Source organism: Vombatus ursinus, unplaced genomic scaffold, assembly GCF_900497805.2.
Source record: "Vombatus ursinus unplaced genomic scaffold, bare-nosed wombat genome assembly UNPS02014811.1, whole genome shotgun sequence".
In the NCBI taxonomy this organism is placed as follows: Eukaryota; Metazoa; Chordata; class Mammalia; order Diprotodontia; family Vombatidae; genus Vombatus; species Vombatus ursinus.
Window position 1 is genome coordinate 12,738,837 of NW_020954589.1, and position 15,702 is coordinate 12,754,538.

The 15,702-nt window shown below is 37.3% G+C and overlaps 1 protein-coding gene across 2 annotated transcripts in view; it reads left to right on the plus strand.

Moving 5' to 3' along the window:
- MAPK14 (mitogen-activated protein kinase 14) overlaps nt 1-15,702 on the plus strand; it is a 92,310-nt gene that overhangs the window by 52,450 nt on the left and 24,158 nt on the right. For both annotated transcript variants that reach the window (XM_027876367.1, XM_027876368.1), the window contains exons 3-5: nt 5,154-5,212; nt 14,908-15,019; nt 15,477-15,506. In XM_027876367.1, the coding sequence (XP_027732168.1) occupies nt 5,154-5,212; nt 14,908-15,019; nt 15,477-15,506 (201 nt within the window). The remainder of the gene's footprint in view (nt 1-5,153; nt 5,213-14,907; nt 15,020-15,476; nt 15,507-15,702) is intronic.

Consider the following 15,702-nt stretch of genomic DNA (forward strand, 5'->3'; position numbering starts at 1 on the left):
TGGGGGAATCTCAGGACTCCTATGCACGTCCAGGGTCTTCAGTATTTTTGGGGGGGGAGGGGGCTAGGCAGTGGGGTTAAGTGACTTGCCCAGGGTCACACAGCTGGTAAGTGTCAAGTGTCTGGTCTGAGATTGGATTTGAACTCAGGTCCTCCTGACTCTAGGACCAGGCACTCTGTCCACTGTGCCACCTAGCTGCCCCTCTTCACTATCTTAGAAGTTGGATGCACGTGTTATTAGTAAGGGATGCAATTAAGGACAGTCAGTTAACAAGCATCTATTAAGCATGTGTCCCATGTACAAGGCACAGTGATAGGGACTGGAAACACAAATACCAAGAATGAAACAATACCCACTGTCAGGGTCCTAACGTTGTGACAGGGTTCAGTGCGTGTCACAGATGCAGCCTAAGGATTTACACACGACAGTAACAACAACAACAACAATAATAATAGCTAGCATTTCTGTGTGTGCCAGGCCCTGGGCTAATGCCCAGTGGCTAACGGTAACCTATTACACCTGGGGAGACACTCACAATTTTGAACTAAAATTAAGCTTTATTTCTTAATAGAAAAATTTTTTAAATATTTTATTGGTGCTCTATTCTCTTTTTTTATTACCTTTTCCTATTTATGATCTCCTCTTACCCCATAAAAACCTTTTCCTTTCTGTGACAAATAAATTCAGATAAGCAAACAAGTTAAAATAGTGGCCATGCTTCTTTCTTACTCATTGTCTGTTACCTCTCTGCCTAAAAGCAGAAGATATGCTTCGCTGTGAAGTCATGATCAGTCACTGCCTTGATCAGAGTATCAAAAATCTTTCAATGTTTTCTTCCTTTGTATCATTGTGGCATTTTATAGTCATTTATATATATGCCCAATGAAGTCTTTAAGATTGACAGCATAGGTTTTTCAATATTTAAAGCATAACTTTAATACCAAATTTTTTTCCATCTTACATATTTTTTACGGTGACTTGTTGCTGTTAGTGTGTTCTCCTTAATCTTGGACTCCATTTTGCACATAAGCATTGGGTCGACATGGTGACTTTTATATCTCTGCTATGAATTAAAGAGCAGGGTGCTCTGTTTTGTGACCACTCAGTAGCCTTTTTAATTTAATTTCAACTTGAGGCTTGTTATGTGCCTTGTGGTTGAGGTGGATGGAGTTATTCTTCTGGATTTAAGATAGATCACATGTACAAATGTCAGTGATTCATACTGTCCGTGTGAATGCTTTTACATTGGAGACAGTCGCAGTAATATTCACCTTTGCCCGACTTCTTCCCCTGGGTATTCATAGCTCTGGAGATAAAAAGTTATGTTTGAATCTTCCCAATATCCTGAGGAGGGGCAGATATTTGTTAGTTTATAAAGTTCTTCAGTGAGCTGTATTCTACTAGATTTTAAATACCAATAACAAGCATTTGCCTTGTGGTGCTATGGATCCTTGTTTCTGGAGCCATTTTCATTCATTCATTTGTGAACTTGTCTCAAACTGTGATGTGGTGAACAGCATCAGCACCAGCACAACCTGCCTGGAAACCTTTGTTTTTCATTTCCACCTCTTAGCCTTTCCGGAGAAGTAACCATAGAGATAGCTCCCCCTTGTCGTGCTGAATAAAGAGCACCTGCCTCTCCCTAGCTAACTGGGTTGTGCAGGTGGGGCAGTTACACGACAGCCCCTTATTTTCTTTACCCCTGACTTGATTTTATAGAACTGCTTCCACAACTTTCAGATTTCAAAATTCTGTAATACTAATTATGGTTCAGATCCATATATGTAATGTAAAGGTAGTGTGAAGTAGAAAGGGTGTGAATGGGGAATTTTAAGACCTAAGTTCTAGTCCAGACTGCTACTAAAAAGCTGTGATAAGTCGCTTTTTACTCCTTTGACCCTGTATTTTTGGACATAGCCAATGTGGGAATTTGTTTCACTTGATTATGTATGTTTAGTTACAAGGGTTTTCTTCTTTCTTTTCTTTTCTTTTTTGGGGGGCGAAGGAGATAAAAGAGAGAGAAAATAAATGCTTGTTAATTTTTTAAAAAATCAACATTATTTAAAATAAAGGGGTTGTACTAGATCTCTGAAGACCCTTCAGACTCTAAAATTATATAACTTTAAGGTTTTTTTATATTAGAGGGTTATTTCTGCAACTAGAAATTATAATCTATATAATAATAAGATAATTTTTTTATCTTTAACATATCTTAAATAAAACCTTTTTTCTCCTTGGATTGACAGAATCGTGAGTTTTATTCTTTAGAGGACCAATTAACTTTTCTTAACACCCCCTAAATCTAGCTGGCTTTATTATCAGTATTTATTGAGTACTCAATATATGCCCAGATGATGTGCTAGTGCCATGCTAGCTGATGTCAAAGATCAAAAGGGAGATCAGGTGAGAGTGTGTGGATCCATCCATATGCCAACAAAACAGCTCAGAATTATTGACAAACAGGTGGTTTAGTTGCATAATTGTGTTTGTTTGTTTGTTTGGTTTTGGTGAGGGCAATTGGGGTTAAGTGATTTGCCCAAGGACACACAGCTAGTGAGTGTTACGTGTCTGAGATTGGATTTGAACTCAGGTCCTCCTGACTCCAGAGCTAGTGCTCTATCTACTGTACCATCTAGCTGCCCCCTGCATAATTGTTATTAAAAAAGTGGATAGGACATTTAAAAATCTTTAAATCTGATTTATTTTACTTTGAAACACATTTCCTGTTCATCCTGAGTGAGAAGGTGCAAGAGGGAATGTTGAACTATGGCTTTGGATCAAGGATAGAATTTTGTTGTGATTCAGTTGGTTTCAGTGATGTCCAATTTTTTGGGACTCTGGAGTTTTCTTGGCAAAGATACTGGAGTGGTTGACCCGTTTCCTTCTTCAGCTCATCTTACAGATGAGGAAACTGAGGCCAACAAGGTTAAGTGACTTAAGCCTAGGGTCACATGGATCACTTGTACATGTCTGAGGCCAAACTTGAACTCAGGAAGATGAGTCTTCCTAATTCCAAGGGCTCTCTATCCATTGCGACTGTCTAGCTGCCCGTAAAATAGTATAGATAAGATTAGATGTAGTTTGGGGCTGGGATGGAATAGGTAACAGGGAATTAATTTGGCTCTGTTCACACCCTGTGCCCTAGTGATTTCAATCAGTTAACATTTGATAATCCACATTAAGAGAAAAGAAAGACAGGGATAGATAGTCTAGAATAATGGGTGTGTGTGGTGTGTGTTTGGAATGTACACAGATTTTTTTTTTTCATTTTATTTTTTACCTTTCCATTCCATTCCATTCATTTCCCTGCATACCCCAAGGTTGAGCCCTCCTTTTTAATGGTCAGTCAGTAAGCATTTATTACTATGTACTAAGCTAGAGGATACAAAGATAAAGTGAGCAAGTCTCTGACCTCCAGGGACATATATTCTAATAGAGACAGTATGTACATTTTATATGATTGGTTGTTTTCTGATCAGTTGATTACCTACCTTCAGTAAACAGAATTATTGAAAAGCAAAGGCCTTTGCTGGGATGCCCTAGTAAGAACAGAGGCCATACAATACCCTCGAGTAAATCTGGGGCATACTCTTTCACAAATATGCACAGTGTGAGTGGACACATAGGTAGAGTGTACTTGTAGTAAGATAAATTGCTGAGCTCCCTGGGCTCGTTCCTGGGCAGCTGTCATCTCCCCTACCACCTCCAGCTTAAGGCTCAGCAGCAGTTCTCGGTCTAGAGTATTATTACACTGTGTCAGAAAAAGCATGGACCATCATCCCCTCGGACTTGTAGAAGCCTCCTTCTCCTTTGGGGCCTCTGAGTCACCTCCCAGATGAGGGGTGAAAGAGTAGGGTCCTCCCAACAAGCTAAGGCACTGAGGTTTAGCATTAACTTTCAAAAACTCTTTCTGGTCCATGACTGGAACCCCTCTTTGAACTTTGAAAGAACAGAAATAAAAGATGTCATAAAAGAGGTAGGAAGAGAAAGTGGGCAGGGCACAAAGTGAGGGGTGACAGATGGGTAGCAAAAGTATTTTGCCACCTACAAGGCAGTATAGTAGGTGCTGGAAAATTCCAAGATAAAAACAAGCAAAGTCATATGAAACTTAAAAGTCCACCAAGTAAAGCTCTTTCCCGCCCCCCCCCCCTCCCCCAGCTTTTGATGAGTTCCAGGCTGTCTGTATTGAAGAGTGAACAGATAAAAATAGTATCAGTAAAGGAGTTAAGTAACCAGAAGAGGAGTTGAGATCCTTGAGTCAGGAATTGTTTTTTGTCTTTATATCTGTAACATCTTGGCAACTGCCTTGTACATGGTAAGCACTTAATGTTTGTTGAACTGAATTAAAGAGTTTGGGTAAAAAATGTTATGTTGCGAAATTTGAAAGTTGTAATTGAAATGAGTTATTTCTAAATAACAGTAATGTTGGGGCAGCTAGGTGGCGCAGTGTATAGAGCATTGGCCTTGGAGTCAGGAGGACCTGACTTCTTCAAATGTGGCCTCAAACACTTGATACCTACTAGAGGTGTGAGTGACCCTGGGCAAATCATTTAACCCCGATTGCCTCACCAAACTAAAAAAACAACAACAACAACAACAAAAAAAAACCAGTAATGTTAAGAGGCAAAATGATGTAGTATATCCAGAGCAGGCCTGGCAGTGGGGAAAATGTCAGATTTGAAAGTCATAGGACCAGAATTTAGATCGGAATTGAGAATAAGTAGCAGTTGTGCTTACTACCTGAGAGTGGCCATGGACAAATCACCCATTTCTCTAGGCTTCAATTTCTTATTTGTAGAATTGGCTTAGATGACTATTAATGTCACTTTCAACTCTAAATCTCTGATCCTGTGAGCCCGGATTCTAGTCCTGCCTTTGACACATAATGTCTGTGTGACTGTGGACGACTCACTCAATCTTTCAATGCCCCTGGAATTTTTCTAAGACAGAAGACTTGATGAACTGCCTTGGTGGAGGAAGTTTCTACCCTGGGAATTTCCCTATCCCAATGACATCACGTGTGGAATTGAGGCGTGGCCAGTTTGAAAACCCCATCCCCACCCCTCCCCCAAAGCAACAACAAGAAGAAAAAAAACTTGTGTTGAAGAGGTTCCGTTTTGGAGACTTTAATGACTTTTTTTTTTTCCTTATAGGTGATTGGCCTGTTAGATGTTTTCACGCCAGCAAAGTCTCTGGAGGAATTCAATGATGTGTGAGTAAATGCTTTGAGTTTGTTAGCTTTTGCTAGCTATAGACAGGTCAGCATCTCTTTTTCCAGTGAGTCCCTTCCCACATAGCAACATTTAAGACTTCAAAAGATTTTTCAGATTACACCCAAGTCTTTGAGAAAAGAAAATATTGATAGATACTACCAATGCTTCCTTATAATTTCCAACTGTAGAATTCAGGGTGTTTTTAAAAAATAAAATGAAGCTCTTCAAAAGTTTTAAGTAAAAGAAGAGTTGAGAAGAAAGGGTGCCTTTGCTGATCAGTCCTTGTGACAATCTCTTGTCTTATCAAATAACCTTCTTTCACTGAAAACTGCTTCTTCATAAAATCCACTGAACTCTGATCCCACGTACATTCCTTCCTCTTTTTGCTATAAATTTTAAAGGAGCCATGGAGTCCTGACCATGGCTCTGTTCCACAGGTTTAGCACTGCTTTCCCTAGTTAAAAAGAATCCTGGCTCCTCCTTTTGGAGGAGTAGAGTCTAGATGGGGAGATTAAAATAGGCTTCATTAGTATTGGCAGAAACTAAGTACAACTTGTCCCTCTTACAACCATACTTGACCCCTGAAGGTATATGGTTCCATGAAGTTCCTGAATTGACTTTACATGCTATTCTGCATTACTTATACAATAAGTGACCAACCTCTCCTCAAGGATGTCCTTTAAAAAAAAAAAGAATAGAGTAGTCTAGCTACCTTAGATAGCTTTTTAAAATCTAGAAGAAACAGTCAAATAGTGTGTACTATAAATCAGATTGGGAAAACTGAATTAGATATGGTGTTGTTGTTCAGTGTGGTGTCTTACTGTCCCTGACCACATGGACCACAACACACTAGGCCCTTCTGTCCTCCTCTTGAAGGCTGTCCAAGTTCGTGTTTGTTGTTTCCACGACACTATCTCACCATCTCAACTTCTGCCATTCTATTTTCCTTTTGCCGTCAATTTTTCCCAACATCAGGGTCTTTTCCACTGAGTACCATTTTCTTTTTATGTGACCAAAGTATTTAAGCTTCAGCTTCAGTATTTAACCTTCCAATGAATAGCCTGAGGTTTCTTTCAGTATTAACTGATTTGATCTCCTTGCTGTCCAAGGGACTCTCAAAGGTCTTCTACAGCACCACAATTTGAAAGCATCAGTTCTGCAGCACTCAGCTTTCCTTATAGTCCAACTCTCACAGCCATGCATTGATACTGGAAAAAGAAAATAGATTTGACTACACGGACCTTTATTGGCAAAGTGTTGTTTCTTTTTTTTGTGTGTTGTCCAGATTTGCCATAGCTTTCCTTCCAGAGAGCAAGCGTATTTTAATTTCATGGCTGCTGTTGCCGTCTGCAGTGATCTTTGAGCTCGAGCATATAAAATCTGACACTGCTTCCATTTCTTTTCCCCTTGTTTGCCAGGAAATGATGGGACCAGTTGCCAAGATCCAAGTTTTTTTTTATATTAACCTTCAAGCCACCTTATATACTCACCTCTTTCACCCTCATCAAGAGGTTTCTCAGTTCTTTTTCACTTTCTGCCATCAGAATGGTATCACCTATATATCTGAGATTGTTGCTATTTCTCCCAGCAACCTTAATTCCAGCTTTTGATTCATCCACCCTGGCTTTTTGCCTGATGTACTCTGCATGTAAGTTAAATAAATAAAGTGACAATATATAGCCTTGTTGCTTTTCCAGTCTTAAACCAATCAATTATTCCATGGTTGGTTCCAGCTGTTGCTTCTTGGCCCACATACAGGTTCCTCAAGAGATAAGTAAGATGATCTGATACTCCCATCTCTTTGAGAACTTGCCACATTTTGTTATGATCCACAGTCAAAGGCTTTAGTGTACTCAATATGAGCAGAAGAAGTAGGTAATTTTCTGGAACTCCCTTGCTTTCTCCATAATCCAGCAAATGTTGGCAATTTGCTTTCTAGTTCCTCTGCCTTTTTGAAAAGCAGCCTATACTTCTGGTAATTCTCAGTTCTCATATTGCTGAAGCCTGGCTTGCAGAATCTTAAGCATAACCTTGCTGGTATGTGAATGAGTGCAATTCTTTGGTAATTTGAACATTCCTTGGCATTGTCCATCTTTAGGATTGGGACATGAGCAGTTGAGTTTTCCAAATTTGCTGGCACATCGACTGTAGCACTTTAACAGCATCATCTTTTAGGATTTTAAATAACTCTGCTGGAATTCCAGTGCTTCCTAAGGCCCACTTGACTTTATTCCCCAGGATGTCTGGCTCTAGATCAGTAACTATACCATTGTGGTTATTGGTGATGTTAAGATCTTTCTTGTACAGTTCTTTTGTGTATTCTTGCCACCTCATAATCTCTTCTACTTCTGTTAAGTCCCTACCATTTCTGTCTTTTATTATGCCCATTTTTGCATGAAATGTTCGCTTTACAGCTCTGATTTTTTTTTTGTTGTTGTTTTGTTTTGTTTTTGGTGAGGTAGTTGGGGTTAAGTGACTTGCCCAGAGTCACACAGCTAATAAGTGTTATGTGTCTGAGGTTGGATTTGAACTCAGGTTCTCCTGACTCCAGAGCTGATGTTCTATCCGCTGTACCACCTAGATGCCCCAACATTACTGTTATTTAGAAATAACTCATTTCAATTACACCTTTCAAATTTTGCAACATAACAGTTTCTATCTACTGCGCCACCTTGCCGCCACCTGTAGCTCTGATTTTCTTGAAGAGATCTCTTGTCTTTCCCATTCTGTTGCTTTATTCTATTTCTTTGTGTTGCTCATTGAAGGAAACCTTCTTATCTCTCTTTGCTGTTCTCTGGAATTCTGCATTCAGTTGGGTATATCTTTGCCTTTCTTCTTTACCTTTCACTTTGCTTCTTTCCTTAGCTATTTGTAAAGCCTCATCAGAAAGCCATTTTGCTTTCTTGTTCTTCTTTTTCTTTGGAATGTTTTTTGTTGCTTTACAGTATTGAAAACCTGTCTATAGTTCTTCAGACATTATACCAGATCTAATCCCTTAAATTGATTCATCACCTCCACTTCATATTCATAAAGGATATTATTTAGGTCATACCTATATGGTCTGATGGTTTTCCCTACCTTCTTCAATTTAAGTCTGAATTTTGCAATAAGAAGCTCATGATCTGAGCCACAGTCAGCTCCAGGTCTTGTTTTAATTGGCTTCATAGAGCTTCTCCGCCTTTGGCTGCAAAGTATGTATTCAATCTAGATTTCTGTGTTAACCATCTGGTGATGTCCATGTGTAGAGTTGCTTTTTGGATTGTTGAAAAAGAGTGTTTGCTGTGACCATCGAGTTATCTTGACAAAACTCTATCAGTCTCTGCCTTGCTTCATTTTGTATTCCAAGGCCAAACTTGTTTGTTATTCCAGTTATCCTTTGATTTTCTACTTTAGCATTCCAGTCCCCTGTGATGAATGTGACATCTTTTTTTGGTGTTATTTCTACATGTTGTAGGTCTTCATAGAATTGATCAACTTTGGCCTCTTCAGCATCAGCAGTTGGAGCACAGAATTGTATTACTGTGATATTGAACTGTTTGCCTTGGATTTGAACAGACATCATTCTATCATTTTTCAGATTATATCCCAGTACTGCTTTTCTCACCTTTTTTTTTTTTAACTATGAAGAATAATTCCATTTTTTCTAAGGGATTCTTCCCCAGAGTAGTATACATGTATGTAATGATCACCTGAATTAAATTTACCCATTCTTGTCCGTGTAAGTTCACTGGCACCCAAGATACTGATGTTTAATCTTTCCATCTCTTTCCGTTTGACGTTTCCTATTTCCATCCAGATCTTTCCATTTGACCACATCCAGCTCAGCTTGGTTTATAGATTTTACATTCCAGGTTCAGTATAGGGCTTTCCTTTCATCACTAGACCCATTCATAGCTGAGCATCCTTTCAGCTCTGGCCCAGCCTTTTTATTTGTATTGGAGCTGCTTGTAGTTGTGCTCCACTCTTCCCCAGTAGCGTATTGGACACCTTCCAGATTCAAGGTCCTTAGGAATTATCAGGGGACGCCCTGATCCTTCTTAACCTCAGATTCCTTTTCTTGGAAATTAGAGGTTTGGTCTGCTAGATTTAATATCCTATGAAATTTTTATGAGTCTTCAGATAATAGACTTGTATAGTGTCAGCTCTGAAAAAGACCTTCTGGAGTTCAGGGTAATGTGACCGAGCATGTCTGCATCTTTTTGGTACTGATGGTATTGGAAAAACTAACTCATCCTTAGCCAAGAGCAATCATAGTTCTTCAGAGCCATTTAGAATTCATTTAGGAAACCAAAGATTTTTCAGTTGTACTTTATTTCTGAATATTAATCTTGTGTGCTAATAGTAAAAGAATCTTAATTGCTTATAAGTTTGACTGTTGAATCTCAATCATGTTTGATGTATGTTTGTTGTGCTAATGTTCCAGTGATCACTTTTAGTTCATCACCCCTCATTTTCTATTTCTGGAAGATTAATGGATCTAAACATGCTTCACTTGTGAGGACGCTCATAACAACTATGAGAAAGGGCCACCTGTTGGGTGAGGCTTGACCTTTAGGAGGAGCAGTATAAAAACAGTTCTTGACTCTTCCAGATGATGGTTGGGTTGGGGGAAAGTCTCAGTGTAGAGTATAGATGGCAAAAAGTAAGTATAGCTCCTTTGAGTCATGTGAGTGTGATTGAATATCTACTAGCATTTTTCTTCCAAGCATATATAATCTTTTTCAAAATCAATTTTTAAAAACTTGTTTTTGACAGTAGCTTACATTACTGATTTTTGACAGATGGGCGAATATATGTATATAGACATGTGACATGCATTTAGTAAAAATTAAAAGTGTAAAAGTTATTTATAGCAAATGATAGAGGAGAAAATGTTATGTGCAAAAAGTATCACTTATTCCTTTACTAGTATGTTCTCCCATGTGCTGAGTATTTACCTAGAAAATTGTCCAATATGTCTTCCTTTGCATTGCTCTGATGGTTTTCAACATTTTGAAACATATTTGAGACTTTTTAAATCGGGGTACAACCATTATTAGTTTGCTGTGGTTGATTGATTGATTGATTGCTAGTTGGGCAATAGAGAATCTTTCAATGAAGAATATGAATGTAAAATTGTGCTGTTTAAAAAAAAAGCAGCAAAAATAATCATGAACTCATATAAGGTGAGAGTAAAAATAGACTTGATTATAAGAGATAAGTTGGCAAATCACATTATGCTTAAAGGCACTATAGAAAAGAATCAAAATCAATAATTAACATGTATGTATAAAATGCCTTAGTATCTAAATAATTAAAAGAAAATGCTAATTAAATATAGAGAAAAGTTGACAGTAAAACCATAGTAGTGGAGAAACTCAACTTTGTCTTTGAGATCTGGACAACTCTAAAATAAAGAAAAAGTAAGAAAGAAGTTGAGGACCTGAAGAGATTTTTAGAACAGTTGTGTTGAAACTGGCAGTTATAGAACAAAAAGGGAACACATATATATATATTTCTTATGTATGACAATATTACAAAAATTGACCATGTATTAGGGCATAAAAGTCTCATACTCAATACAGAAAAATAAAAATATTAAGTGCATCTTTTACTGACTACAATGGAATAAAATTATATTCATTGAAGAGCCTTTGAAGAAAGAATAAAAAACTAGCCTGAGAAAAAATAATTTAATCCTAAAGAATTGATGGGTCAAAGAACAAATCATAGAAATCATAGAGAATTTCATCAAGGACAAGGACAGTGATAAGACAACATAACCAAAACTTTTGCGATACAGCTAAAGCAATTCTTAGGTAAAATGAATAATTCTCAATGTGTTCTTCAGCAGTAAAAAGAAATAACAGATCAATGAATTGTGCACGCAATCAAAAAACACTAGGAAAGCAGTAAACCAAAAAATCCCAATAAAACACCAAATTGGAAATTCTAAAAATCAAAGAAGAGATTAACAAAACTTAAAGTTAAAAAAACAAAACAAAACACAAAAACTTCATCTTTGCTGCTAAATCCAGTGGCTTTTCTTCAACTTCTCCTCTTTCTTGAGCTCTTCAGTTTTCAATGCTGTTAATCACCCTCTCTCCTTTCTCAGTATTCTGCATTTCTTTGGCTTTAAAGTTCTCTGCTCTCTCTTGGTTTTTACCTGACTATTTGCTTTCATTCTTCTTTGCTGAGTTTTCATACTTCTAACATCTTCATGAATATCTCCAAAGACCCTGTCCTGGGCATTCTTCTTTCTCAGAGCTCTATTTGTTGGTGATGTCAGCTTCCACGGGTTCAATTTTCTCTATTCCAAATCTTTAGATCCAGTAGTAATCTTTCTCCCTTCAATTCCATTGCCATGTTAGCACCACCTGCTAGCCATTTGCATCTTATCAGTATCTTAAATTCAGTATTTCCAATATGAAACTAACTCATCATCTTTCCCCCTAAACCTACCTTTCCTCTGAACTTCATGTTCCTGTTGAGGGCTTCAGCTACCAGTCACCCAGATTCATGATCTCCAAATCATCCTTCTTTTTACTCATATGGCTGAATTTAGGTCCTTCCCCCTCCTCTCTTCCAATCTATCCTTCACACAGTTGCCAAAAGAATCTTCTTAAAGCTCAGATCTGAGTAAGTCACTTCTTTGCTCAGAAACCTCCAGTGGTTTTACATTGTATAGGCTATCTAGAAAACATTCATTGTAATTTTATGTCCATTGTAACCTCAAGACGTTCCTGACTGGCATGCTGACAGAGATTTTCAGTGGCCAGTTTAGGATTCCCACTACAATGAATGGAAATAGTATACCCCATTAGCTTTTTCAGGCATCTGTATTAATGATAACGGGGACAAATTTGAAATGGTAGTGTTTCCTTTTAGCATTTTATATATGCGGTCACTGTTTCTTGATGTGAAAAAGCTAAGAAGATGGTGGTATGTTGAATGAAGTATCTTCATTCCGTAAAGTTCAGTGCTGCTATGTGAATGCATTAAATGTCACTTTGTGTGATAGATTCTATTAAAATTTGAGTATATTGACCATCATTGCAGCTCTCGTTCCCTCTGATCATCTGAATATGGTTCTTGTCTGGATAATGAAATCAGTGAGGTAATTTCTTTCTTGTGTTCAGCATGCAGAACATTTGTGGGTTACTAGATGATCTTTGGTACATAGAATCATGCCATTGCTACTCTGCTTTCTAATTTAGTGAGGTCCAATGACTTCTTCTGTTTCAGCATTTCTGCCTGTATAAATATTGAATCTCACATGATAATTAGTCATGTGTTGGTAGTGCAGCTGAAAAAGTTCAGATGACTCAATACAACCTTGAGTAAAATAACTCTAAGTGCACAGAGTCTGTATGCAGAGGAACAGAAAAAAACAAAAACAAAAAGGCCCCTTATAGCAGGCACCCCAGGTAACTGATGAACAGAACAACTACTAAGGAATAGGCTGCTTTCCTCATGGAGAGGTAGAGTTAAATAGCAGAAAGAGCTGGAGTCAGAAATCTTGCATTTGAATCGTGTCTCTGACTCTTAACAGGTTTAGTACATGGATAAATCATCTGATGTGATTAGTATACTTTGTAAATTGACTAAGCAATGTGGTTTATTAGAAAGAATGCCAGATGTGGGGTCAAAAATCTAGGTTCAAATCCCAGATCTCCTGCTTAGCACTTTGGGCAGATCGCTCAAGTTCTCTAAGTCTCCCCTTTCTTTGTCTGTAAAATGAGGAAGTTGGGTTACATTTGGGATGTCAAACTTGGCCAGTTCCTTCCTGAGTAACCCAGATTAAAATGTAATTGGAAAATGTTTAACAAAATAAAAAGAACTACAGTACAACAGCCCACAGGGATCCATTTCTATTTTGAGTTTGATACCACTGGATTATATGACCTTCTAGTTTTAAATATCGAATGCTGGGGGACTAGTATGAGAGGTGCCCCTCCATGACTGGGTGAAGCATTTATGTTTGCATCGCACATCAGTGTGGCCTTTGTTTCTTAAGCAGACACCCATGTTTTGTGTTTGTTGCAGTGCGCTCTTTAGCTTTTATTGCTAAATACCACGAAGATGGTGTTAACCTAGGCCTGGGATCCAGCCCTACGTAGTAGCCTCTGACTGACCCAAGTGTCTCTTAACCTGTTAGTGCTCTGGGCGACTCCTTAAGGCGATGAGATGTAGAAAAGGTGCCAGCCTACAATAGTAAAAGAAGTTTCATTATTCGAGTGAAATCTTAGGTCCAGTCCCTATCCTGTCACAAAACTTGAATTTATAATTGTTATTCTTTGATCTCTTCAGTTCTGAAATATCTTAAGACTCCTTACATGATATTTTAAAAAACAAATCCAGTGTTAATTTTTAATTAAAATCATCTTTCAAGGTAATAGAAACACGTAAACTTGTAAAATAAAGTGAATCACTTGCCTTCTTAATGAGTGAGGGAGGGGTGAGAGAGAGGGAGAAAATTTTGAGCTCAAAACAAAAAAAAATGTTTTCTAAATAAATGAATGAATTTTGGGGGATAGATGAATAAAAATAAAGTGAGAAACTCTGGTTTTTTTTTGTTTTTTGCAACTTTAGCTTTATGCCACTCTAGAAGTTCAAAATTGCTTCAGATAATGGGAACCCTTTATTTACACATTACTTTACAAATTATTATTTGATCTGTGTGAGTGAATTGAATGCCTCTATACAGCTGAACATATAAAAACAGTTTTTTCATTCAGTATTTTTAGTGCTGTTCTAGATTTTGTATTATCTCTATAATAATGTAGTATTGAGTGGGGCAAGACATTATGTCTTGAGTGTGGCAAACTTGTTGGACTTGAATATAATCTGTCCACAGTCTTATTGTAAAGTCAGTTAATAACCAGGGCCACACCTATTCAGAGAGCTCTGTAATAAGTGTTTAGTAAGTCTGTGGATCATTTCCCCTTTAGATAGTAAACATATCTCTCATTTTTATGTCTGTCCTCTTCTGGTAAATAAATGCAGGAATGCCATATTGCACAGTTCTATTTTGCTTATTATTTTTAAATGGGAAGGATTTTAAACAATTTGATTGTTTTAAGATATTTTCTTCAGATGTATAACCTATATCAAATTGCCTGCCTTCTCAATGAGGGGAGAGAGGGAAAGAATTTGGAACTCAAAATTTGAAGGAAAAAAAGAGTTAAAATTGTCTTTACATGTAAGGAGGACTAATAAAATATTAAAAAAAAATTTTAAAAGACATTTTCTTCATTTTACATGTTGCAGCTTGGAGACTTTTAAGTGATATGAGGTAAAAAGACAATAGATTTAAAAATACAAAATACTTTCTATTTTATTATTATACCCATGTATAATAGGCTCTGGTGACAGATTTACACCAATACAAAACTTCTATTTCTCCCCACTTTGTTTTTTTTGTTTGTTTGTTTGTTTTGTTTTGTTTTTTTGTGAGTGGTTAGGCAAGAAGGAAACTGAGGAAATGAGTATTACATGGAGCCATGTATAAAAGTGACTCTACCACGAGTGGTAAGCATAGAGTGGTGGTGATTATATGTAGTTATTAATGGTAGCTTGGTCATAATCGTCAGGTTAGCTTATGTTCTGTATCTTACTGAGTATAATGTTGCAGTAAAAAACATTCAGGACTCTTGTGATAAGAGCCTTCTTTGGGATTCTGGAATATTGTGTAACTCTCCCTTGTAATTTCTAGGTATCTGGTGACACATCTCATGGGGGCGGATCTGAACAATATTGTGAAATGTCAAAAGCTCACTGATGACCATGTACAGTTCCTTATCTACCAGATTCTCCGGGGCCTAAAGGTAGCGTTTCAGCACTAGCAATCTTTAAGGTGGTATTGAAATAATCTTAGAGTAGCATTTAGATGATTACTGTGGTAAACCTGTAGAGAACAGAGTAGATACAGCACTCCATGAGCTTCCTGTGAGTTTTGGCACTTGGAACATTTTGATGGCCTGTTGAGTTCCAAGCTAAAATCAGGTTGCAATTTTTAAGGTACATATCATGAAAATACCTAAATCAGGTGGTTATAATAGAATTCAGAGATATTCATTACATTGTAATGGGAAATAATTTACCATTTTCTCTTACAGCTTTTAGGCCCAGTGTCAGTAATTGCAATTCTGCTTTCATGAAGATGTGATGCAAATAAACTCTGAATTATAGACTCTGTATGTTGTATTATGTACTGATATTAAAGAATGTGTTGGAGGAGGTATTTTTATTAGTTGATTGACATGTTTTTCTTTTCCCCTATAGTATATTCATTCAGCTGACATTATACACAGAGTAAGTATTTTAACTGACTTATTTCCTTTGATTAAATATAATGGGAGTGGAAGGATGTTTGGATTTTAGCCAGGTCCTTTATCAGAACTCAGTGCCATTTTGGTAGACCTTGAATTGCTATTGATAATTGCATCTCTAACATTTCTCTCAAGCTAAACTAATGAAGTGATTGTATAGTTTATGTATATACTTAGTA